Raw genomic sequence first — 25,711 nt, forward strand, 5'->3', positions numbered from 1 at the left:
TATGTTCAATAGGCCAGTTATGATTAAACCCTGGGCACCTGAGTTCAACTTTAAGGAGGAGGTCCTACGCACCATTCCGTTATGGATAAAACTGTCAAATACATGTACGACTAATATGGAGTGGATATCGTATGCTAGAATATTAATTGAAATGAATGTTACTCAACAGCTGAAAGAGAAGATGACAGTTCAGGACTCTTTTAAGAGGGGATTTGAATAACTAGTGGTGTATGAATGCAGACCTATGCACTGTGCCAAATGCTGTCAGCTGGGTCATTTGTGTATGGATGAGAGTTTTCTCGGGGTAAGCCAAAGGGTAAGAAGGTGCGGAGAGTGGATAGAATACTGGATCTGGCTACCAACCCCCTAATTGATAGCAGGGATAGATACAAAGATCGTCTGGTAGAGGAGGGAACGAATGATAGTGAGCCTGAAAAGGAAGAACAACAGTAGACTACTGCTAGAGGGAAATCTGCTAGTAGAATGGATAAAAAAGTTCAGAAGGAACAAGATGTGAATACTTCTAATGGGTTTAATACACTAGATTGGTTGGACAAGATAGGAAAAACAATGGTGAGACAAAGGGTTAGGCCAAGTACAATGAAAGCCATACAACTATCTTTTTGTTCTTAATGAAGTGTATTGCCTGAAACGTTAGGGGATCGAATAAAGTGCATAAGCATGGAGAGTTTGAAAAGTTCTGTAGTAGTAGTAATAAAGTAGCAATTATAGTAATTCTGGAACACAAAATAAAGGAGGCAAAGGCAAGTAAGGTGATCATGAAAATGGTTGGAAGGTAGGAATGGATTGATAACTATGCTACAGACCCTAGGGGGAGAATATGGATCTTATGGGATCCAAATATAGTGAAGTTCAGACAGGAAGAAGTCCACCAACAATTTATCCATGAGTATGTAACAATACTCCAATTAAATAAAAGTTCCTTCCTTATCGGGGTACATGAAATACACACTATAAATGACAAGAAATATCTATGAAGACAATTGAGCCAGTTAACAAGTTATAGCTGATCCACAAATAATCATGGGAGATTTCAGTACAATATTATCTGGTGATGATAGGATAGGAGGCAATGTTGTGATGGATAGGAAGGTGAATGATTTTAAACACTTTGTGAAGGCTGAGCATATGGTAGAAATGGGATGTTTAGGAAGGAGATACACCTGATCTAATGGGCGCATACATAGCAAAGTAGATTGGATACTAGTCAACCCAGCATGGATTCAAAGATGGGAGTATACCCAGGGGCATATTATGGATCTATTACTATCAGACCACCGCCCTCTGAGTTTTGAACTGTGTGAACAGCAAGAAAGTAGACGCAAATCTTTCAAATTCTTCAATTGGATTGTTGATCATCCTGGCTTTATAGATGTTGTCAAAGTGGGATGGAGGAACATGGCACATCCAACAATGAGGGGTGTATGGAAGAATTTAAAAGGGATAAAACTGGAGATTAAAAAGTTAAATACTAAGGAGTTTAAGGGGATAGAACTAAGGGTACAAGAAGCTAGACAAAAACTTATGAACATACAGGCAACCATGAATGACCCTGCTGTAATTAGTAGCCTAGTACTTACTGAGAAAGAGTGCAAAGATGAACTAGTGAAGTGACTGAAAATAGAAGAGAGTATTATAATGTAAAAATTTAGAGTTCAGTGGTTGAAACTAGGGATGCTAACACTGCTTATTTCCATGCCTGCCTCAAGTCAAGACAAAGTTGGAACAAATTGACTCAACTGATGACTCTTGAAGGTGTTACTCTTACTATGCCACAACATTTCTGAAGGAAATCTCAAAATTCTATAAACAACTATTATGTTCTGCAGCATCTATCCTACCTGCAGTAGATGCAATTGTCATGAGGAGTAGTTCCATGTTATCAATAGATCAACAAAGATGTCTTATCAGGAAGGTGGAAACGATGAAATTCTAAAGGCTCTAGCAGGTATCAGTGATAAGAAGAGCCCAAGATATGATGTCGTTAATACTTATTTTTCTAAGAAGGGATGGACAATTATGGGAGAAGAGATCTCAAATGCAATTATGATGTCCTTCAATGCTACTAAAATGTTTAAGCCACTAAACTTACTTCAATTACTTTGATTCCTAAAATAAAAAATTCAGCTATTGTGGAGGACTTCAGGCCTATCTCTTGTTGTACTATGTTATACAAAGTGATTGGAAAAGTCATTGCTAACAAACTGCAAGCTGTAATGGACTGTCCGGTAGATAAGTCCTAAAATGCATTTGTGCCAGTAAGAATGAATAATGACAACATAATCATGAGCCATGAACTCATCAAAGGGTATGGTAAAACTGGTATATCACCAAGGAGTATGTTTAAGATAGACATGCAAAAAGCATATGATTCAGTAGAATGGCCTTATGTATAGCAAGTACTGCAGTTATTGAGATTTCCTAGTATATTTATATCATGGATTATGGAATGTCTCACATCAATGACCTATTCCATCTTTATTAATGGATCCTCATCTACCCCCTTCCAAGCAAAGAAAGGGCTAAGGTAAGAGGACCTTTTATCTCCTTGTCTATTTGTTTAGTTATGGAATATCTATGTAGATTGATAAATGAGCTAATAGAGGGTGTTGTGTTTAAATACCATCCTAGATGTGCTAATCAAGAATTGATACAACTAAAATTTATAGATGATTTATTGCTCTTCTGCAAGGTTGCTCCAGAAGTTCACCACTTTCAGTCTGGCCTCATGTTTGATCGATAATCCAAATAAAAGTTCTTACTTTGATAGTGTTACAATTGAAGTGCAAAATCAGATAATGAAAGTACTAGGATTTGAAAAGGGAGTCTTACCATTTAGATACTTAGGGATTCCCCTAAGCTCTAAAAAATTATCTCCTGAGCTATGTGACCCACTGATAGAGAAGATGTCGGGCAGAGTGACCTCTTGGACTACAAAGTTCCTCTCATATGCAGAAAGATTGCAACTGATCAGAAGTTTATTGTTCTCAATACCAACTTTCTGGGCTATAGTCTTTATACTACCTAAAAGGATAATACAGTTTATTGAAATGATATGCAAAAGATTCTTATGGACAGGGTCTGCAAAGGTGACTAGAAAATCCTTGGTGGCCTGGAAGTAGGTCTACTCACCCATGGTAAATGGAGGCTTGAATCTGATTAACGTGGAGATATGGAACAAATCAATTATATGCAAAATGTTGTGGGATCTTTGCTAGTCCAAAGAAAATCTGTGGGTGATTTGGGTACATACATACTATGTCAAAGGTGGTGATAATGGATGAACATGCCTAAAATGGCCTCTTGGATGATTCAGAATTTTTTTAAGGCTACAAAGTATTTAGATAAAGTCGAAATTAATAAGATTGTGTTTAAAACAATGGAACAGTTCTCTATCAAGAGAATGTACTTGATGCTGAGAGGTACCAGGCCTAAAATCTCTTGGAGGAAGTTGATATGCAATAATAGAGGATGTTCTAAATAAAAGTTTGTGTTATGGCTAGCTATGAAAGGAAGGTTGCAGACAAAGGATAGACTTGCAAAATGTATGAAGGAAACTGATGTAATCTGTCCACTATGCAGGAAGGAGAAGGAGTCCATTCAACACCTATTCTTTAAGTGCCCAATAACAAGTAGTATCTGACAAAGACTACTACAGTGGCAAGGTATTAACAGACAGAGCTAAGGATGGGAAGAAGAAGTGCACTGGGCTCAGACATTCAAAGGGGAAGATCAAAGATGCAGAGGTGTACAAAATGGTACTAACTGCAGCAGTGTACCAATTATGGAGAGAGAAAAAACTGTAGAATCTTCTAACAGACTATAAGACCTTGGCAAATTATTATAAAATAAATTGTACAAGAGGTATTTCAAAGAGCAAGGGTACCGCCGGAGTTAACAGGATACCTGACAAAACTGAATTGTTATTCAGGCTGTTTGACAGTTTGGTATAGGAAGATAGGAAGTGTAGGAGTGTTTTGAAGCATGCACTTAGGGTGGATAAATACCAATCAATGTAGGCATGGAATTATAGTTTTTCTTATCTTATTTATTTGCTGCTATTCTTGATGTGTAAAGCTTCTCTATGGTAATAAAATGTTTGATTACCAAAATATTATCTAAACACTAATTGTTGGGTTTTAAAGGTGTGAATAGAAAATGAAATATTGTGACCTTTACGAAGGGTTGTGACCGTTCCGAAAGGTTGTAACTTTTCAAAAGGCTGTGACTTTTCCAAAAGGTTGCGACCGTTCTAAAATGTTGTGACTTTTCGAAAGATTGCGATTTTTTTAACAAAAGTTGTGACTTTCTTGAAGAGTTGCGGCTTTTCTAAAAGGTTGTGACTTTTGTGAAGGATTGTGACTTTTATGATAAGCCACAATAAGCACATGTTCACACTACCCTTTGTTGTTTATAAATAGAGGATTTTTCTCTCATTTTTAAACATCAAATTTCTCCTTCGTCTGCATATATATTTTCTTTCAAACAAAGTTGAGTCTTTGTATGATTTTGTTGCTGGCTTTTGAGTTCGCTAAAATTATTGAAGTTTGAGGTACCGCTACTTCTTTAATAGTTTATCCATTTTATCTTGGGAGGAAATAATTCATAACCATGGGTACAGTGAGGGGATTAAATTTCTTAAGGATACACAGTGAATTCTGTGGACTCGGATACTATTTTTTATTTTCATCTTAATTGTTTCTGGTTTGCTAACATTAATACATGAGGAGTAACAATCTTAAGGATTTTTTTTCTGTATCTGAGATTTTTGGATTGGGGCACGATAGATCTTAGAAGTCATTGCCATGGTATCTATATGATTCTGCTATGTCTACGTAAGTACATTATTAAAGAATCTTAGACTTGATACTACTAAGTAGTATTTTTTTTCTTACCATAACCTTGGTCAAATTAAAGATGATTGAGTTAAATAATGTGTTATTGTCTTAATAGTTTTCACAAACTATTTTTAAAACTTTATTATCTGTTATGATAAAATTGGGTAGAAAAATACTTTTATATGTATTACATCCAATATTTGATGCATCTTCCAAGAATCTTAATCCAAGAACGTCGATAGCAAGACATTTTTTTTTTCAAAAAAGAAGAAGAAAAGAAAATTTTAATATTCGATTTGAAGAATATAAAAAACTTCATCGAATGTTAAATTTATTCCATAAAAGATAATATTATTTGGTCTGACTACGTGGAAGCTCTATAGAATTTATCATTAATAAATTTAAAGTCAGTCCAACAAACTTGGTAATGAAGGAAAGTTTTTTGAAAAGAAAATCATATCCTTATGATTTTCTAATTCTGTTTTAGAGACTAAAACTTGTGTAGTTTTATACTCTGTGTGGATTTCGATTGTGTCTAATGTTTGGAAACTAAAATCTTTTGATTGTGGGGGATTGTTGGGTTTTAAAGGTGTTAATAGGAAATGAAAGGTTGTGACCTTTACGAAGGGTTGTGACCGTTCCGAAAGGTTATAACTTTTCAAAAGTTTGTGACTTTTCAAAAGGTTGTGACTTTTCAAAAGGTTGTGACCGTTCCAAAATGTTGTGACTTTTCGAAAGATTGTGACTTTTTCAACAAAAGTTGTGACTTTCTTGAAGATTTGCGACTTTTCTAAAAGGTTGTGACTTTTGTGAAAGATTGTGACTTTTATGATAAGCCACAATAAGCACCTGTTCACACTACCATTTGTTGTTTATAAATAGAGGATTTTCCTCTCATTTTTAAACATCAAAATTCTCCTTCTTCTGCATATATATTTTCTTTCAAACAAAGTTGAGTCTTTGTATGATTTTGTTGCTGGTTTTTGAGTTCGCTGAAATTATTGAAGTTTGAGGTACCACTACTTCTTTAATAGTTTATCCATTTTATCTTGGGAGAAAATAATTCATAACCTCGAATACAGTGAGAGGATTAAATTTCTTAAGGACACATAGTGAATTCTGTGGACTCGGATACTATTTTTTATTTTCATCTTAATTGTTTCTGGTTTGCTAACATTAATACAGGAAGAGTAACACTAATTGTTTCTCGCTAAAACACTTTTTAAAATAAGCAAATTTCTATAATTTAGTCAAATTAGTTATTACTTTCTTCATTTAAAAAAGAATGACCTACTTTTTTAGTTTATTTTTAAAAAATGATAATTTTTCTTTTTTGGCAGCACTATAATTTCAGTCTTCCACGTAATATTTTTAAGGCCACAAAATTAAAGACCATTTTAGTACATTTGATATAACGTTAATTTAAGACCACAAAATTAAAAAATCTTCTTTATTTTTTTTAAACTTTATATCAAATCAAACTACGTTATTCTTTTTTAAACGTAAAGAGTATCATTTTGTTAAATTCAATTCTCCAATCTCTCTCCGTTCCAGAAAAAACTTGACTATTCTATTAAAGACCCGTGACCATTAGTAAGAAAATTAAAAATGCATTAGCTCTCTTATTTCTCCCCGTCTCATATTAATTGACAATATTTATTTCAATTATTTGTTATTTTCTTAAAAAAATAGATAAAATTAATTACTTTATCTTTTATTTTTAGTATTAAATGTTCATCATATAAATTAGTTATGTCTTGTTCTTAAATAAAATGTTATCGAAGAGGAATAAGAATAAAATAGTAAAAAAAATATTATTTTAAAAACGTACAAATTTTGATGGGACAAGTTGGACCAAAATTTATAAGATAAAATTATTTAATTACACAAATATTTTTACCTTTTTTACTAATTCTTCCTATAGTTTGAAAAAATCACATACTGCCTCATTAATTAATAATATCATATCAGATTTCAAGTTAAATATATTTAGATAAATGCATTTTTACTATTAGATTCACTCTGAAATACATATTTATAGGGAGAGAGACGAGCGAGAAAGGCGAGAGGCTAGCGAGATGTAAGGAAGGCGAGCGAGATAGTGTGTATTCCAAATAAATGTGAATCACATCAGATGCATGTATATGAAATATCAGATACATTCTGAAATACAAATACAAAAGGAGAAAAGCGAGCGAGAGAGTTAGATACATATGAATCCACTTGAATAAAATATATTTAAAACAAATCACAACAGTATATCTAGAATGAATCTCACATAATTTTAATCCCATGCATCCTAGATACATATATCTAACACATCAATATATACATGTATTTGAAATTCAAATTTTAATAAAATTTGTAATATTGAAAACTCGCCAGATAAATGTATCTCCATCATAATTTTGTTTAATCTCAATTATCCAATGTCTCTTCTTCTCTCCACCCCTATAGTCGACTATTCTATCAAAAACACGCTGATCAATGAGATTTAACTATTGGCCAGGTGTAAAATTCTGACCGGTAATTGCAATAAATTTTCCATGCTCTGATGTCCACCAAACCACTATATAAACCCATCTTATTAGAGTTCTTTTAGACCCAAACCAAATAAACAAAATAAATCACAGGCCTAAAAATGGAACCTATGAAGAAACATTTTGTTTTGGTACATGGTGCAGGACATGGAGGTTGGTGTTGGTACAAGCTAAAACCATTGCTAGAGGATGCAGGGCACAAGGTCACTTCCTTTGACTTAGCAGCCTCTGGTATTGATTTGAGAAAAATAGAGCAACTTCACACCCTTCATGATTACACTTTGCCATTGATGGAATTGATGGAATCTCTTCCACAAGAAGAAAAAGTCATACTAGTAGGACATAGTCTTGGTGGTATGAATTTAGGACTTGCTATGGGAAAATACCCACAAAAGATCTATGCTGCTGTTTTCTTGGCTGCTTTCATGCCAGATTCTTTTCACATGTCTTCCTATGTTTTGGATAAGGTGAGTATAATATATATGTATATATTTGATATTATCATTCCATCACGATTTTTGTGATTCTTGTTCGCTTACTTGCGAATTGAGAATTTAAAATCAATAGGACTATTCTTTTTCATATTTAACTTTACACATTTCTTAAGAGGTAGTGATAAATAAAATGATGATTTTATTATATCTCTCTTAATTATTATAAGTTATTTAAATGTTAGAAAAATGATTAGTATATTTAATAATAAAGCTAAAATAAGTATATAATAGTACTTATCTCTTGATTTTTCATAATGAACATTTATTTTTAATATATATAATAGATAAGTAAAATGGATAAAAAGCGTACAAGTTATGTCGAACTAATTGCAGCTTCGTCTAGTCTAGGTCTGCCATTTTGCAAATAGTTATATTAGGTAAGCACATGCTAACATTAGGTAAAATATACAGCTAGTCTACAGTTCAATCAAGAATACAAAGATGAAACTTTCGAACTTATTAATATCATTAATAAGAGCAACAAAGAAGGCAAGGTTGTAGTTGACGTTTTGATTAAAAACATAGAGAACCACCACTCCCTCCGCTCACTTTTGCTTCACCCATATTGATTGACATGAGTCTTAAGAATCTTTTTATTGCGAATGGAGAAAAAATAGTATCTATTTTGATTTAAAGACATTGCGAATGAAGAAAAATGATTTTTAATATCGTGAGAAAGTAAAATAAAATGGAGAAAAAATAGTATCTATTTTGATTTAAAGACATTTTTCAAAACTTATAAAAATCAAAATGTAATTTATTTTGAAAAGACCCTTCCTTCGTAATGTGTTGCAATAAATTGTTAGGAGTGTTTTAGAAAATTCAAAAATGGGTGCCATGGTAAGATTAGCAAAATCATATACTCCTTCCGCAATGTCAATATTAATTATATATTCCTCAAATTATTTCTCAAAAACTTAATACTATATATCTATTAATACAGATTTTTGTGATGGAAAGATTTATAGTAATTATTGTTTTTTAAAAAATGAGCAAAGTTCGCCCAGTAAAAGTATACGGAGGGAGTAGGTGCTTACCAAAAACAAGTTATTAATCGGTAGCTTTCAAACAACGACAAAAATTGAAACGTGCAGTTGGAGAAACGCACAAGAAACAATGTAGTCAGCGTCACATTGATTGGTAGTTCCCCATATAGAAAGACTGACAATGACGCTACCCTCCTCTCAAATTATTGAACCACAACTTGTGAAACAGGCCTATTTGATTTAACTTTTTTTAAAAAAAAAAAGAGGAGAAAATAGCCAAATATTTCTTTAATTTATTATCAAATTTTCAATTACTCAATATTTTAAGAGGATCTTATTATCCTCTGAAACTTTTAAAAATAAAATATATAATTCTTTAAACTCTGAGTTGACACAGAGAGTATTTTACTCTCTTAAAGAGAGTGACTTGACTAATTTGTTTTTAATGTCGTTTTCTCTTCATTTTCTTTTTCGATATTCTTTCGCTCTCTTTCATCATAACACACACTTAAATACATCCCCATAGATATTTATGTTTACTCTTTGTGTGAATATGAATTGAAAGTGATTTATGCTTCTACTATTTCTTTGCTAAATCAAGAATCATTATTGGATTTTGTTCTCTCTTCAGCACTGTACTTTCTGATTTTTCAAAAACCGATTTTTATTCCTCTAATTTCCATGGCTTTTAAGCACAACCCTCGTAATTTCTTCTTAATCCCCCACCAATGTCAATTTTTTCCTTAATATAACTAAAGTTTGATATGATAATAAATAATGAAAATATAGGAGTACATTGCTCTTAGATATAAGGAGGAAACAACAATTAATATTTTTTCTTTTGTAAAAGGAATAACTTACTAAAGAGGACACTCAAGACTACAAAATTTATTTTGGTGTATAATTCTCTTTATGTTCTTACTCTTTTGGATTGTATTTTGTGGGATGATCTAAATGAGGACAAGAGGCATAAGAAACTAGAAACGCGTAAAATTCGCGTATTGCACCTTCCTTTTTGACTACGCGTTTTTTTCCCTTTTTGACTACGCGTTCAAAATGTGTTTTTTTTTTTTTGACTACGCGTTCAAAACGCATTTTATAGTATTTGACTATCTTGGCATGTTTTACTTATAAACCCAATTTTAATTTAATTTTGTGAAGTATAATGAACGGACACCAGCAGAAAATTGGTTAGATACCCAATTTTTACCATGTGGTTCCCCTGAAGAGCCACTGACATCCATGACTTTTGGCCCCAAATTTTTGGCTTACAAGCTCTACCAATTATGCTCTCCTGAGGTAAGCTTTACTCTTTAATTGTATACCTTATTTTCGTTTCGTAATAGAAGCAACTTGACATTTGAACGATAATGTGCTAGGATCTTGCATTAGCGTCATCATTGGTGAGAGCAAGCTCTCTGTTTCTGGAAGATCTGTCGAAGGCAAAGTATTTCACAGATGAAGGGTATGGATCAGTGAAAAGAGTTTATATAGTATGCACAGAGGACAAAGCCATATCACAAGAATTCCAACTTTGGCAAATTGACAATATTGGTGTCACTGAAGCAAAGGAGATTAAAGGTGCTGATCATATGGCAATGTTAAGTATGCCCAAACAACTTTGTGCCACTCTTTTGGAGATTGCCCATAAATACAATTGACCTCTACATTAATGTGTTGTCGTAGTCGTCGTATCTCAACATTAGCTGTTGTTGCTTTCAACTGGAAAAAATATTTGTTGAACACAGTGTGGTGAGATAATTCAATTGTATCAATAACAATTTTCTTTTACAATTCTTATGTCTCATGTCCACTGATTGCTGAGTTGTGATATATTAAATACAAGAGCAGTTAAGATTTACTGACACTGCTTAGCTAGTACCATACACCTTTTTGCATCAGCAAAGTTTAATTCTCATCATGAATGAAGAGGTGGGAAACCACTGGGCGGTCACATCATATTATTTCTTCAACTGTAGCTTTCTTTTTTGGGGGGTAGTTGATGATTCACATCATATTATTTCTTCAACTGTAGCTTTCTCTTTTTGGGGGTAGTTGATGATTTTATTTTATTTGGTATATATATATATGGCCATATGGGTTTGCTAAGAAGAGGTGGGAAACCACTGGGCGGTCACATCATATTATTTCTTCAACTGTAGCTTTCTTTTTTTGGGGGTAGTTGAAGATTTTATTTTATTTGGTATATATATATATATATATATATATATGGCCATATGGGTTTTTGCTAATTTTAGGATGGTACCACTTAATTTTTAATTTTTCTTATGAAAAGACATAAAGACATAATTAAAGTTGTTTCATTTTTTTAAAAAAAATATTTTAAATTTTGTGTGTGTGCTCTTACCCACAAAACTATTTAATATTTTTGTAAATAGACCATTTTAATTCAATATGGCCAGAGTTTAATTCAACGTTTTTTCTTTCCAAAATCAATCATTTCATTACTTTTTAATTTTTATTTTTCTTTCCTTTTTTAATTTTATTTTCTATTAAATTCTTTGTTTTTTCGGTCTTTCAACGCGTTGATAGCGATTTCCATCGTTGTGTTTGATTTTTTTTTTAATAGAAATGATGAAAAGATAATAAAAATGACAAAAAAAAATAAAGAGGGAGATGGTTACTATTGATCACCATTTTATCTGATAAAAAAACATTTTTTGGCTACAAAGAGATGTTTTTTGCACTACATTAGTAATAAATTTCGTCGTTGATGTTTAATTTTTCGATAAAGATGATGAAAAGATAATAAAACGTCAAAGAAAAAAATGACGAAGGAGATGATCATTACTAGTAACCATTTTATCCGGCGAAAAAACATTTTTTGGCGACAAATGATTTAAATTTTTCCTCTACTTTTATGATCTACTTCACTATTTTTTTTATCTATAATATTAATTAATGTGAGCTTCTTAATTAATGTGTCATTAAGAAAAAAGAAAGTTGATTGAAGAAGAAAAAAATATAAACAAAATGGAGGAGGGCTTAAACGTGGGGGGTGGGGTGGAAGGTGAAAAAGAAGAAAGAAAAAAAAATTGGGAGAGAACTCTGTTCGGTCACATAATAATTAGTGCGTGACATTACTTTTTTTAAAAAAAAATGGGGTTGATTAAAAAATAACGCAATAATATTACTTTAAAATTATTTAGGAGCAATAAAAGCCCACAAAATTAAGGTATCTTTTAAGAAAATGGAACAACTTCAATTGGCCTTTACGTCTTTTCTCATTTTTCTAAAATACCCCTAAACTCCACCTTCCTTATTTGGTGCTTCTTCCCTCCTCTCAAATTATTGTTAAAAATAAAATAATCATAATTAATTTTATTTTAAATGTTAAAAAACTATCAAATAATTAAAGATATTCATTTTTAGAAATAACAACAATAATTTGAGAGAAGGTAAGATCTCCGATCCAAAACACCAAATTATCAATGTCAACATAATTTTAGTTAAATCAATTCAAATTTACTGCACTAAATTTTACATTAAAAAAAATATTCTCTTTATATCTTTCTCTCTTAAATATAATATTATTATTTTTATTTTATTTATATTTCCTTATTTCATAAAAGAAATCTTTTTTTCTCACACATTCACCCTATAAAATTTATATTCTTTTCTTATATAATCATTTAATATAAAACTATTGTATACCATAGATTTTTAAATAATCTAAGTTTAAAATATATTGTGTTATTTATTACTCCCCCGTCTCATTTTATGTGGCACCGTTTGAACTTTTTATTTTTATGATGGTTATATTTAGTTATACAATTATAATTTATTGTAAAATAGCTTAAATTTTATATAAAAGTAATATATATGAAAATTGATTTATAAAAATTATACACTAAATTTAAGATTTAAAATAAATACTATAAATATATTACATAGAAAATAATTAAGTATACTAGAGACTTAATTAAAATATATAATATATTAAATTAAAATTTTTTTTATAACAAAATAATAAAAAAGTGATTTGATGTTAATGAATAGTGTCATTCACACACTAAAGTGATGTAAAATACTCCCTCTATTCTATATTAACTAAAAAAATAGTTTTTTTTTCCATAGTTTAAAATAAGTGATTTGTTAAAAGTTCAAGATAAATGTTTGATTCTTTTTCTATTTTTTCTCTCATTTACATTTTCTAGGTGATAAATTCAAAAGAGTCAATTGCTCATATTTAAGAATTTACTTTGAATAATTTCTATTTTCAAAAAGAGTTTAACAATAACTAAAAGGATAAAAGTGGAAAGTGATATTTAATTTATATTTTAAACTTTTTTTTCTTAATAAGTGTACATTATCTTACAAAACACCAAATTTCACGGAAATGAAATTGATATTTACATTAATGTGTCCTCGTAGACGTCTCATTTCAACATCTTCAAATTACTCATTTTGCGTTACATAATGGATTTGAATAATTTGTTGTTGTTGAAAAAATATTAGATGGATATATGATTGTGTTGTGTTTCTATGTATTGGTGAAGAGTGTGGTGAGATATATAATTAAAATGTATCAATTCTTGTAATGACGATTTTCTTTTACAATTTTTATATCTCATGTCCATTAATTGATGTTATCTCTAAAATCAGTTGTGAAATATTAAAAAAAATGTGAGCAGTTAAAATTTACTGAAATGATAGGGAATAGAGAGCAGTCGAGCACAATATCAAAAGTTTTGTCAACCAAGAATTTCATGTTTAATACTTACATCTTTCCCTACTCTGTTTTGGCTACAAAAGTCCGTTTCTTCACATGAATAGTTTTTCGCCTTCCCCATAGATTGAAAGATAAATACGTATTTATAGGTTCTATGAATTTTAGTATAGGCTACTAACCCATTAATAGGCGAAAAAACAAAAGATAAATAGGTATTTATAGGCTACTAATCCATAACTCCCTTTATTTCATGTTAACTGAATTTTTAAAGTTTTTTCATTGTTCAAAATAATCGAGTTATTCAAAGTTCAAGAGAAATGTTTGATTTTTTTTTTCATGTTTACCATTTCCATTAATAAAGTTTTGTAATTTTTTAGGAGTTAAACTACACTACTTACAAAGTTATACTTACATAAAAGACTCTTTATATTTATGATTTCACATTTAATCTTCTTTATGAGGTTGATTAAACAAAAAAATAATAGAAGAAAATATGTGTCACGCCCCAGGAGGGTACCCTAGACGTGGACGGTACTCGAAAATCATTACTGGCTCCCAAGCGAACCACTTGGCCTGATCACACATTCGTTCATTCACTCAATCATCGAAAGACTTAAAATAAAGAGGTAATTAAGTGGGCAATTCCAATCAACAATCTAGTTCAAGGAAGAAAGGCCATGGGCCAACAAATCGAACTCCGATCTATGTCATTAAAATAGTCTGAGAAGAACAATTCAAGAAAATAAAATACTCAATCGATCCATCACTATCTAGTCTATGAAGCCTCTATCACTACTATCTAATTGGTGTCAATGACAGGTTCATGGCTACCTCAAATCAAAATAAAAAGACTAAACTCAACGCAAGAATAACATAAGCGGTATCCTCCGAATATAGGGGAGAACTCATTAATAAGCTGAGTGTGAACAGATCCTCAACGGTGAGCCTATTCATGATCTCTTAAACCTATCTCTGTATCATGAAATGATGAGCGTCCGTACGTCAGTACGTGGAATGTACGAGTATGTAATATGACAGAATGAAACATACATTAAGGTAGAATAATATAAGTCCAAATATCTCAAATCAGAAAGATAAGAGAGACTCAATCAAGGTGTCATAAGTCTAAAGTAAGAATACAATTTAGACAGAGACCAATCATATATAATCCAATCCAATCATATACAATTCGATCCAATCCAATCATATACAATCTGATCCAATCCAATCATATATAATCCAATCCAATTCAATCATATACAATCCAATCCAATTCAATCATATACAATCCAATCCAATACAATCGTATACAATCATATTCAATCCAATCACATACCATCCAATCCAACCTAATCATATACAATCAACTCAATAATAAAGTCAAAGGAATCAACTCAATCAATATGCATATTGGAATTTAACAATGTTATACAATATGACTCAATCATCTACAATCTCAATCAAATCAATCATTTCATGTACAATCCACTCAATTTGAGAGTTTCTCTAATCGACAACCATCACCTATAAGCTAGTGATGTACAACAAGCCGATGTTGTTATCACATCCGTCTATACTTTGTTAGGGTATAAACGAATCAACCAATCATGGATCCAATAATCAATCAAGTCCTATCATGTCAGGACAATGAAATAGGGAAACATCCGACTTTAACATTCCAATCCCTTCCTACGTTGGCTACGTAGTTCATGGGATTCGAGTATGAACTATACTCTTACCTAATTCGGTGCTCAATACTCCTCCCAAGACTCAATATGCTCATATCTATTAGGTGAGTAAAATACTCAAAATACTCATTTAGTCTCTTTTGGACGTAGTTCAAATCAACTCATTTAGTCTCATTGGACTCTTTTCAAAACTTAATCAATCTGGTCTCATTGGACCTTCTTTCAAAACTCAATCAATTTCAATCATCACTTCATTCAATTAGGCAATCCTTTCAAGACTCATCAGGACTCCAAATCAACAATCGTTAATATTTTCATTTAAGACATGCTTTCAACTCAATCATGCAATAAGTATTAAATGCATTTAAAACATAATTTTTACTCCTCAAGTCAAACTCACAATAGACGTTTTAATGTAAAAATGTTCAACTCGTTTATTACTCATGCTCAAACTCTTTCTAAATCAAAGATGAAAATAACCATTTTTTAAACTCAAAATAGCGCATAAATAATTTATGCAAAAATGTTCACAAATCATTACTAAAACTCCTTCTCAAACAATCATTTATACTCAAAGTGCTCACAAGACTCCAATCAAATCGAATTATGCAAATCATATCATGTAGTCACATTAGACTCCAATTCATTACATCTCAAAACATCATCATCAACATTAGATCTTCATCAACCATTTCACTTTTTAAAGATGAACATCATTTACATCATCATCAAACATCTTGCTTCAAAATCCTCATCTAACTCGATGTTCAATTTCATCAAACTCATTAAAATATGCACCACCTCACTTTGAAAGCAATATTTTAATTGTACATGAAAAACCATCAATCTCAAACTCAAGACGAATTATGACAAAAATGAAATCTCATCTTGGGTTCATGTGAATGAATACATGAGTCCATACTCTCAACAAAATTCAACTCTAGAACATCATTAATACATATGAATTTATATACAAAACTCAATAGAAATTATAGATAACTCAAGCACTCAACTCATGGAATCTCAAACTCAGCTCAACTAAAATCAATGAAGATGTAAGGCACGTGGATGAACTCAATCCAACGTTATGAGTAGCCTTACATACCTGGAATGAAGATTATCTCACCAAAAATAAAAAACATAGCTTGAAGATCTTGAATCTTTGCTCTTCTTCTCCTTTCTAGTCTCTTCTCTTAAATCTCCTAAGGTGAAGGAGAAGAAAACTCTTTGGATATTATGAGGGAACTGATTTTTTTTGTCCCAAAATAGTTAGGGTTAAGCTTTGGAAAAGGTGGGAAAAAGACCAAAAAATCCCTCTCAAAAATATGAGAATTGGCAGAATTTAAACTAAGTTGGAACAGGTCCGCGTCGCGGAATTGTTCCCCCATATTTCAATTATTTCTGAAATTTCAAGTTGAAGCAAAAACTAGTCAAGTCCACGACGTGGACTTAGTGCGCACCCCTCTGGTTAAGAGAACTTAACTTTTTACTCCAAACTTCAAAAATTGCAATCTTTGTGGCGTTGGAAAGAAAACTCAAAGACCTTTAATTTTATAGGTCATGGGCCAAAAAAAACACCCAATTCGTTATATTTTAGGATATATGGTCGTTTAAAGTTGATCCTTCTACGGTCTCATAAGAAAACTTAGTCGATAGAAATTCTTTGGGCTCGACTTGGTTTTACAGATCCTTTATGACCCTAAACTACATATAATACTCTTCAAATAGATAGGAATTGATCCTATCTCATATATACAATTAAAAGTCATTCAGTTTGAGTATATACGCATATGAAGAATGGTTTGTGTCTAGGCGGAAAAAATTTGGGGTGTTACAGCTCAACTGGTGAAAGGCGATACCCTTAAGGTAGATGTAAAGGAGCCAAAGGTTCGAGGTTCGATACCCCGTGGCGCTGCAGCGTGAAGAGGAATTAAGGTGCGAATTGGCTGACCTGGCATAAACAATACCTGAATATGTGGGCCCTAAGAAGGAGGTCTTCACAAAAATTTTTTGTGATGACCCCCTTCTTTGGGCCCACATATTCAGGTATTGTCTATGCCAGGTCAGCCAATTCATCCCTTCCTTCACCTTGCAGGGCTCCTGAAGTGGGATGTAAAGGAGCCAGAGGTTCGGGGTTCGATTCCCACAGAGCCCTGCAGGGTGAAAGAAGGGATGAACTGGCTGACCCTGGCATAGAGAATACCTGAATATGTGGGCCCGAAGAGGGGGTCGTCACAATATGGTTCAAATTTTGTCCTTAAATGCTTTTCTTAATATGTGTGCATTATCTTAGAAATTCAACTAATATGGAATAGAGGGAGTAATAAATTAACCAGAATCAATCCAAATATAAAAAAATATATGAGGAAAAACAAAGCTAATTTATGGAGAAATCAGTTTAAAATAAGGTATGAAAATGCAAATAATGAAATGAAAAAACAAGGGAAAAAGATAAGTATGTATCAAAATGTCCTTTATTTATGGTCTTAAAAAAGCAATGTTGAAACTAGAATTAAAGAATTATAAAAAAAAACAATAAAAGAAAGAGACACTTTTTTATAAACGGACTAAAAATATTAAAATAAGACATATAAATTGAAACGGTGGAACAATAAGACGTAATGATTTAATCAATAATAGAGATTACAATTAGTAATGAAAAGTAAAAAGATCAATTTTTCTTGATATCTATGGATGATTATAACAATGAAGTATATGGTCTTCAAATTGAACTTGCAACTTCTCAAGTGTTGGAGTATACGTTATTACTTGGCTAATTCTTTTGCCATGTTGCTTTGATGAAGCTACTTGTTTTTGGCTTCTCTCATGCATAAAGTCATCTCAAAGTACACTCCAAAAAATCTTTTGAAACTAATAAAATGTTGCCAACAACTACAAAAATCTAGTCTCTGTTTGTACAAATTATTAGGTGATCAAAAGTATTTTTTTTAAAATGTGCTTATTTAAATAAAAAAAACAAAAAAAAAGTCCGGCTAAGTTCTTGAAAAAATAAGTGTTTCTAGTGAATAACAGAAAATGCTTTTCATAAACTAAAATAAAGTACTAACTTTTTTTCAAAAGCACTTTTGAGTTACACTTTTAGAGACTTTTTAAAAACTTGACCAAACACTAATTGTTGCTAAAAAATATTTTTAAAATTTATTGTCTAAAACACAAATTCTTTTTCGTCAAAAAAACTTTTTTATAAAACAATTCTTTTATTTTCTAAAAAACTTTTCTAAGTAAATTAAATAGCTAATTTCAAAAATTAAGTCAAACAAGTTATTATCAGTTTGTTAAATCTGGATTCTCCAATGTCTTTCTCCGTTCCATAAAAAGTTGCCTATTCTATTATGGAAAAAACTTAAATATGCCATCGAACTTTGAAAAAAGGTTTATTTATGTCATTCGTTAAAAAATTGGTCCATTTATGTCATTTTCGTTTGAGAAAAGTCTCATCCATGCCATTATTTGTTAACTAGAATAGCATAGATGAGTCAAACTTTTAACGGATGACATAGATGAGTCTTTTCTCAAAGTTCAATGACATATTTGAACTTTTTCCATTTAAAATAATAATTTAGTTAATAATTGGCTGAATCATAATTAACCATATGTACAAAATAGTTTTGCAAAACGGAAAATATTTTTAGTTTACAAATAATTTCATGGATGAATTTTTTTTCAGACGAAAATGACATAAATGAGCCAAACTTTTAACGGATGACATAAATAAACCTTTTTTCAAAGTTCGCATATTTAAACCTTTTCAATTTTATTAAAGGCTCATGTTCATTGAGATTTAACATGTTGTTCATATATTTGTAAGAAAATTAAAAATGCATTAGCTATTCTATTTCTCCTCCGTCTTCTATTAGTTGTTAATATTATTAAAATATTTATCTCAATTATTTATTTTTTTAAAAAAGAATTACGTAAAATTAATTAATTTATCTTATTTTATTTTTAGTAATAAATATTTTTAAAATAATTAGTTTAATTATGTTCTTAAATAAAATATATTTACAAAGTTTGAACCAAAAACTTTAATTAAGAATAGAGAGCTACGTGACATTCTATCACAACCTTTAATAGTAATTGTGTTTCCTTTGAAAGGACCTCTACTTTACAAAACGATAATGTCGAAACTAGTTTGTACCTACTCTAGTAACCATTTTACTTTAGATTTTATTACTTTTTGTGAAATAATTTATAATTATATAAATATTTATAATTTATTTTAAATTATAGTTTTCATTTTTTATTTTAATTTGGAGTCCAATAAAAAGTATTATTACATAAATTAAAATGCAGAGAGTCAAATATTATCATATAAATTAAACGTCGAAGCTAAGATATCAAGCTAACTTGTCGCTATCATGAATCATATCTCGAGTAATTTTGCCTAAAGGTTAGGCAGTAGAAAGGACCATAGTTTTATCACATGTCAATATTTTTTTCTCCTTTTGAATTAACGGTTTACGATTTTTTAAATTATTATTGTATTAAAGATTTGGTAACCATTTATCCCATATCCTTAATGAGCTAATCGATAGTTTGATAAAAATTAATTAAGTTATAATTTCACTCATAGATATATAAAGGTAACCGACGAAACCAACGCTCAGTTATCTGCGATTTGTTTTTTCTTTTTAATTTTTTTTACCTAGTGTCTGAAGCTCATAAAATTCTAATTAAATTCGAATCACGCGTTGTAAGGGTGGATAACGCTCCTGTGATCTTTGCCAAACTGTATCATGCTCTGATGTCCACCAAATTGATTAATGAGATTAAACTATTGGCCATGTGTAAAATTCTTGTCGGTAGTTGCAATAAATTTGATGTCCACCAATCCATTATTTTTTTTATTTTCATTCAGTGTTTTGATTTCATATTGGAGCCTTAACTAAATTCAGATCACACACTATAGGGTCTATTTAGGAATGGTGCTCCCAAAAAGATTTTCTCCATATTCAAAATTTAAATTTGAGACTTTTAATTAATGATGAATCCGTTTCACCACTGTCCACCAATCCTCTATATAATCCATCTTAGAGTTCTTCTGGACTAAACTAAAGAGAAGAAAAAAAAAACTCACAAAGCCTAAAAATGGAACCTATCAAGAAACAAGGAAAACATTTTGTTTTGGTACATGGTGCATGCCATGGAGGTTGGTGTTGGTACAAGCTAAAATCCCTATTAGAGGCTGCAGGGCACAAGGTCACAACCTTTGACTTGGCAGCCTCTGGCATTGATTTGAGAAAAATAGAGGAACTCCACACACTTCGTGATTACACTTTGCCATTGATGGTATTGATGGAATCTCTTCCACAAGAGGAGAAAGTCATACTGCTAGGACATAGTCTTGGTGGTATGAATTTAGGATTTGCTATGGAAAAATACCCACAAAAGATCTATGTTGCTGTTTTCTTGGCTGCTTTCATGCCTGATTCCCTTCACATGTCCTCATATGTTTTGGATCACGTGAGTATATTATATACATACCTAATAATACTTTTTGATATTGTCATTACATCTTATTTTTTGTGATTCTTATTCGCTTACCTAACTGCGAATTCAGAATTTTGAGTCAATAAATTATGATATTTACATATATGATCAGAGCTAGACTTAGCGAGTTATGTCGAACTTGCTTCGTTTAATTTAGTTCTGCAATGTGCATGTGGAGAGTTAGATGCTAAATGATCAATTAACTTATACTAATAAGTCATCAAAGTCATGCAATTTTGACTGATTAACTTTCACGGCCATCCAATTTTACTTATTTAATTTTTATAGTCATAAAAATATAATTTCAATACATATTTAATAAAATGATAACTCTAGATAAAAAAAACATACTAGCTAGTACCATAGACTTTTTTGCATCTGCAAAATTTAATTGTCAATGAAAGATGAGGTGGAAAACCACTGGACGGTTACATCATCATTTCTTCACGTTTGTCCAACTATATTAGTTTTTCATTTTATTATATTAAAAAATATTAATTAAATTTTTTCTGTATTACTCGTGAAATTAATATTTTTTGAAAGTGTTCACGTTTATTTGTAAAATTCTCAAAATATTTCTTTAAAGAGTGAATTAGAAAAATTATCTTCATATATATGATTTTTTAAGCACCGTGTAAAATAAAAAATTGTCAACTAATATGAGACGGATGGAGTATTAATAAAGGAGCACCTTTCGGTAGGGGTGCTTATCGGGCGGATTGAACGGATTATTATGCTTAACGGTTTGACTTAACGGTTATCTGCTTTTAAAAGTACTAATCCGCTAGGCAACCTATAAGATATCGGTTGGATTGGTATCGGATTAGCATTTATCGGACGGTTATCAGGCAGTGTATCGGTGGTGACCTTAATAGACTTACCTGCTGAGCACACTCAACTAAAGTTCTCTTCTTATTTTCACTAGCTGAAGTGATGAACACATTAAATTTGAGCTCAAAAGCATATGTTCTTATAACAGTAATCATCCATCTAAAAAATTTATCCAAAAAGAATCATCCCTCTAAAATACATATATGTCAATTTGCTCAACAAACCTTAAGATAAACAGAGAACAAATTGTACCAAAAAAAAAAAAAAACTAAATCACAGCATTATAACATATGCAAAGTGAATCAACAAAGTAATTTCACCTTCCTTCCACACAACACCCCCACCCCCAAACCGTCGGAAATAACCGCAAACTAATTTCTATTCACCAACCCATTTCAAGACTTTATTTTTATGACTACTAGATGCTGCCAAATCAAAGGTCAAACAACCCAAATATAGAACAATGCAAGAGATCAGGTCCAGAAAAACATTATTTCACCCCAAGAAAGGAGTAAAGCTGCTAGTACCCACTTCATCAAATTTGCTCATTAACAAAAACAATAATAAGAAAACATCCGTCCACAAGCAGCATCTACCTTCAAAGTATCTGCATATGGTCATCAAAAATCAACTTCAGACATGCATGTAGAATCAACTCTGGATGCTACTAGAATTTCTGAGGCAGATTTAGGCGGAAGAAGTTTAGGCGGAAGTTCCTAAACCTAAAGTAGGCGGAAGAAGTTTGTAGAAGAGTTGAAGTAGTAACTAGTAACTAGTAACTAGGGCTTCTACAGTTTAAGTTTAAATGAGTTATGGGCCTGCCTATTTAATTAAAGGAAACTTACATAAATATACAATATTAAAAAAATATTTACCATCTATAGCAATAAAAAAAAAAATCGCTGAATATTTATAATACATTTATAATACAGTTTTAATACATATTGCAGAGAACTATTTATAAATCATATATAATACAAGTTTTATAGATGGATAATACATTTATCACATACTTTAATAGACTTATAATACATTATGTTAGTTTCTTACTACACAAACATAATATATATTTTAAAACACTTATAATACATTTATATTGTATGTATAATTCACTTTTAATACAAGTATAAATTTATCATAGTATTGCTATATATTGCTATAAATGGTAATAAATAAAAAATATCGCTAAAATCAGTAATTATTTTTTAAAAAGCACTCAATCAAGTAATTTTCCCTTAATTAAATTGGTTAGGCCTATTTAATTAAATGGGTTTGGCCCTTATTTTAGGTTTACAAATAAAAATTATCAATATTATACATATTTTATATGTTTAGGGATAAAATATAATAAATTCTTAACGGATTAACGGTTTACCCAATAACAAAATTGAGTAATTCGTCCCCCACACCGATAAGCCGTTAATTATGAAATTTAAATCCATTCTCCATCCGCTAATCCAATAACTCAATACCAATAAGCCAATAAGCAAATTTTGCGGTTGGGTTATCGATAGCGAACGGTTTTGAACAGCCCTACCTTTCGGTCTTCTCGCAAGAAATTAAACTCCACCTTCAGGCTCTTTAATAAATAATAATTAATGTAATTATTTTATCACAAATTTTATGTTAGAGCTATTAAAATGGGCTGGCCCAATCTAATTCAATCCAGCCCTAAAGGGCTAGCGATTTAAATGGGTTAGGACGAACTGAACAATAGAACATGTAAGATACAATAGTCAATAATTATTAGATTCATTATAACAACATGCATTGCATGATAATTTTTTCATAAACTAAACAGGAAAGGAGAAATGAGAAATTAAGCATAAACACAAAAGTAAAAGAGGTTAAAAATTCATAGATATAATAACTTCAATTGCCTAATTGCTGAAGATTTGGCAAAATAAAACACTTCTTAATATATATATATATATATATAATATTTTTAAAATTTATGATCCACGGATCGGCCTCTGAGGCTGGGCTAAAAAGCCTCGTTTCTAAATGAGCTGAAAAAATTTAACCCAACACCACTTAATTCAATGATTGGGTTGGGTTGGCCTCACGGGCCAAACCATTTTGACAGCTCTATTAATTGATAGTATTAGAATTTGAGAAATGATTTAGGGATTAAGTAATTAATTTTGAGATTATAAATAATAATTAAAAAATATATTTTCCTTTTTTAATATGCTAAAAGTAAAAAAGTAAAATGAACATTTTTTTTAATATAGTGCACAAATAAAAATAAAAATGAACGAAAAAAAGTATATGATTTTGCTAATCTTACCATGGTACCAATTTTTTATTTGTTAAAATTCCCCTAACAATTCATTGCAACACATAACTAAAGAAGGGTCTTTTCGAAAAAATTAAAACCATCCTCTCAATCATTGTATTATCAGTTCTATTGTATTAAAACCATGCATATTTGATTTTCAATTTTTAATTTTTTTTTTTTGTGTGTGGTGACCATTTATAAGCCAATTCAGTTTTCTAGTAAACTGTAGTAGTTTTGACAAATGACTGTTTTCGGGATTAATAAATGAATCTAAAATATATGCGCTTGAAATGATTAATTTGTTCATTAGAAAGAAAAACAATACTAGTACATTTGTTATATATGTCGATTGTGAATGATTATTTTACTTATAAATTATAATTTGTGAAGTACTATGAACGGACGCCAAAGGAGAATTGGTTAGATACCCAATTTTTACCATATGGTTCACGTGAAGAGCCATTGACATTCATGACTTTTGGGCCCAAATATTTGGCTAACAAGCTCTACCAATTATGCTCTCCTGAGGTAAGATTTACTCTTTAATTATCTATCTTATTCAAAGATTATTACTGTATTTATTTATTTTCATTTCGAAATAGAAGCAATCTTACGTCATTTGAATTAATGATAATATGGTAGGATCTTGCATTAGCATTATCATTAGTGAGACCAAGCTCTCTGTTTCGGGAAGATTTGTCGAAGGCGAAGTATTTCACAGATGAAGGATATGGATCAGTGAAGAGAGTTTATATAGAGTGCACAGAGGACAAAGGCATACCAGAAGAATTTCGACGATGGCAAATCGACAACATTGGTGTCACTGAAGTAAAGGAGATTCAAGGTGCTGATCATATGTCAATGTTAAGTATGCCCAAACAACTTTGTGCCACTCTCTTGGAGATTGCCCATAAATACAATTGATCTTTACATTTATTGTGTACGTCCTCGTCTAGATGCCAACATCTTCAACTCATCATTTGAATAATTAGTTGTTGTTGTTTTTTGTTAAGAAGTATGTATGCTGTAACCATGGATTTGATCCATGGAAGAAAACTTGACGAAGAAGAAGAAAGGAATTTGGGGAAATCAAAACTAATTCATTTCCATCAGATTTACATGCATTTATACAGGAGAAAAGGAAGGGAAAAATATCTAACTAAGTCACACTTATTAGATGATTAATAACTAACTTGTAACTAACTCTCTAACAGAAATGATTAAGCTAACTAACTGAACCACTATCATAATTAACTAATCTTAACACCCCCCTCAAGTTGGAGGTGTGGAAAACACTGACAACTTGTTCAAGGCTGCAGAATGCTTAATCCCGGTAAATGTCTTTGTCAAGATATCTGCCAGCTGATTATCTGAGTTTATGTGGTGTAATGAGATGAGTCCTGCATGTAGTAAATTTCTTACAAAGTGACAATCTACCTCAATATATTTTATTCGTTCACGAAATATTGGACTCTTAACTATATGAAGAGTTGTTTGACTATCACAATATACTTCAATAGGAGTTGGTAGAGGCACTGTAAATTCTGCTAGTAACTTGCTCAGCCATACAAGTTTTCCTGAAACTTTCCTTACAGCTCTATACTCTGCTTTTGTTGAGGATAAAGATATAATTTCTTGTTTCTTTGATTTCGAGGACTATTGCCTAACAACACAATACAACCACTTGTTGACTTTCTGGAATCAGGGCATGCAGCCCAAACAGATCACAATAGGCCTTTAACATTATAGGATTGATCTTTTCACTACAAGAAAGTTTACTTTTAGCGACCATTCTTAACGAAGGGATATTACTTCGGTCGTTATAAGT

The 25,711-nt window shown here is 31.1% G+C and overlaps 2 protein-coding genes across 2 annotated transcripts; both read left to right on the forward strand.

Annotated features, from left to right (window-relative positions):
* Positions 1-7,300: 7,300 nt before the first annotated feature.
* LOC129874820 (salicylic acid-binding protein 2-like) lies at positions 7,301-10,679 on the forward strand. Its single transcript, XM_055950189.1, has 3 exons — positions 7,301-7,866; positions 10,041-10,178; positions 10,259-10,679. The coding sequence occupies exons 1-3, from the start codon at positions 7,501-7,503 to the stop codon at positions 10,538-10,540; spliced, it is 786 nt and encodes a 261-aa protein (XP_055806164.1). The 5' UTR covers positions 7,301-7,500; the 3' UTR covers positions 10,541-10,679.
* A 9,612-nt stretch (positions 10,680-20,291) lies between these two features.
* Positions 20,292-25,052, forward strand: LOC129874924 (salicylic acid-binding protein 2-like). Its single transcript, XM_055950314.1, has 3 exons — positions 20,292-20,744; positions 24,274-24,411; positions 24,526-25,052. The coding sequence occupies exons 1-3, from the start codon at positions 20,370-20,372 to the stop codon at positions 24,805-24,807; spliced, it is 795 nt and encodes a 264-aa protein (XP_055806289.1). The 5' UTR covers positions 20,292-20,369; the 3' UTR covers positions 24,808-25,052.
* Positions 25,053-25,711: the final 659 nt, after the last annotated feature.

The sequence above is a fragment of the Solanum dulcamara genome, chromosome 11 (assembly GCF_947179165.1).
Source record: "Solanum dulcamara chromosome 11, daSolDulc1.2, whole genome shotgun sequence".
Taxonomy (NCBI): Eukaryota; Viridiplantae; Streptophyta; class Magnoliopsida; order Solanales; family Solanaceae; genus Solanum; species Solanum dulcamara.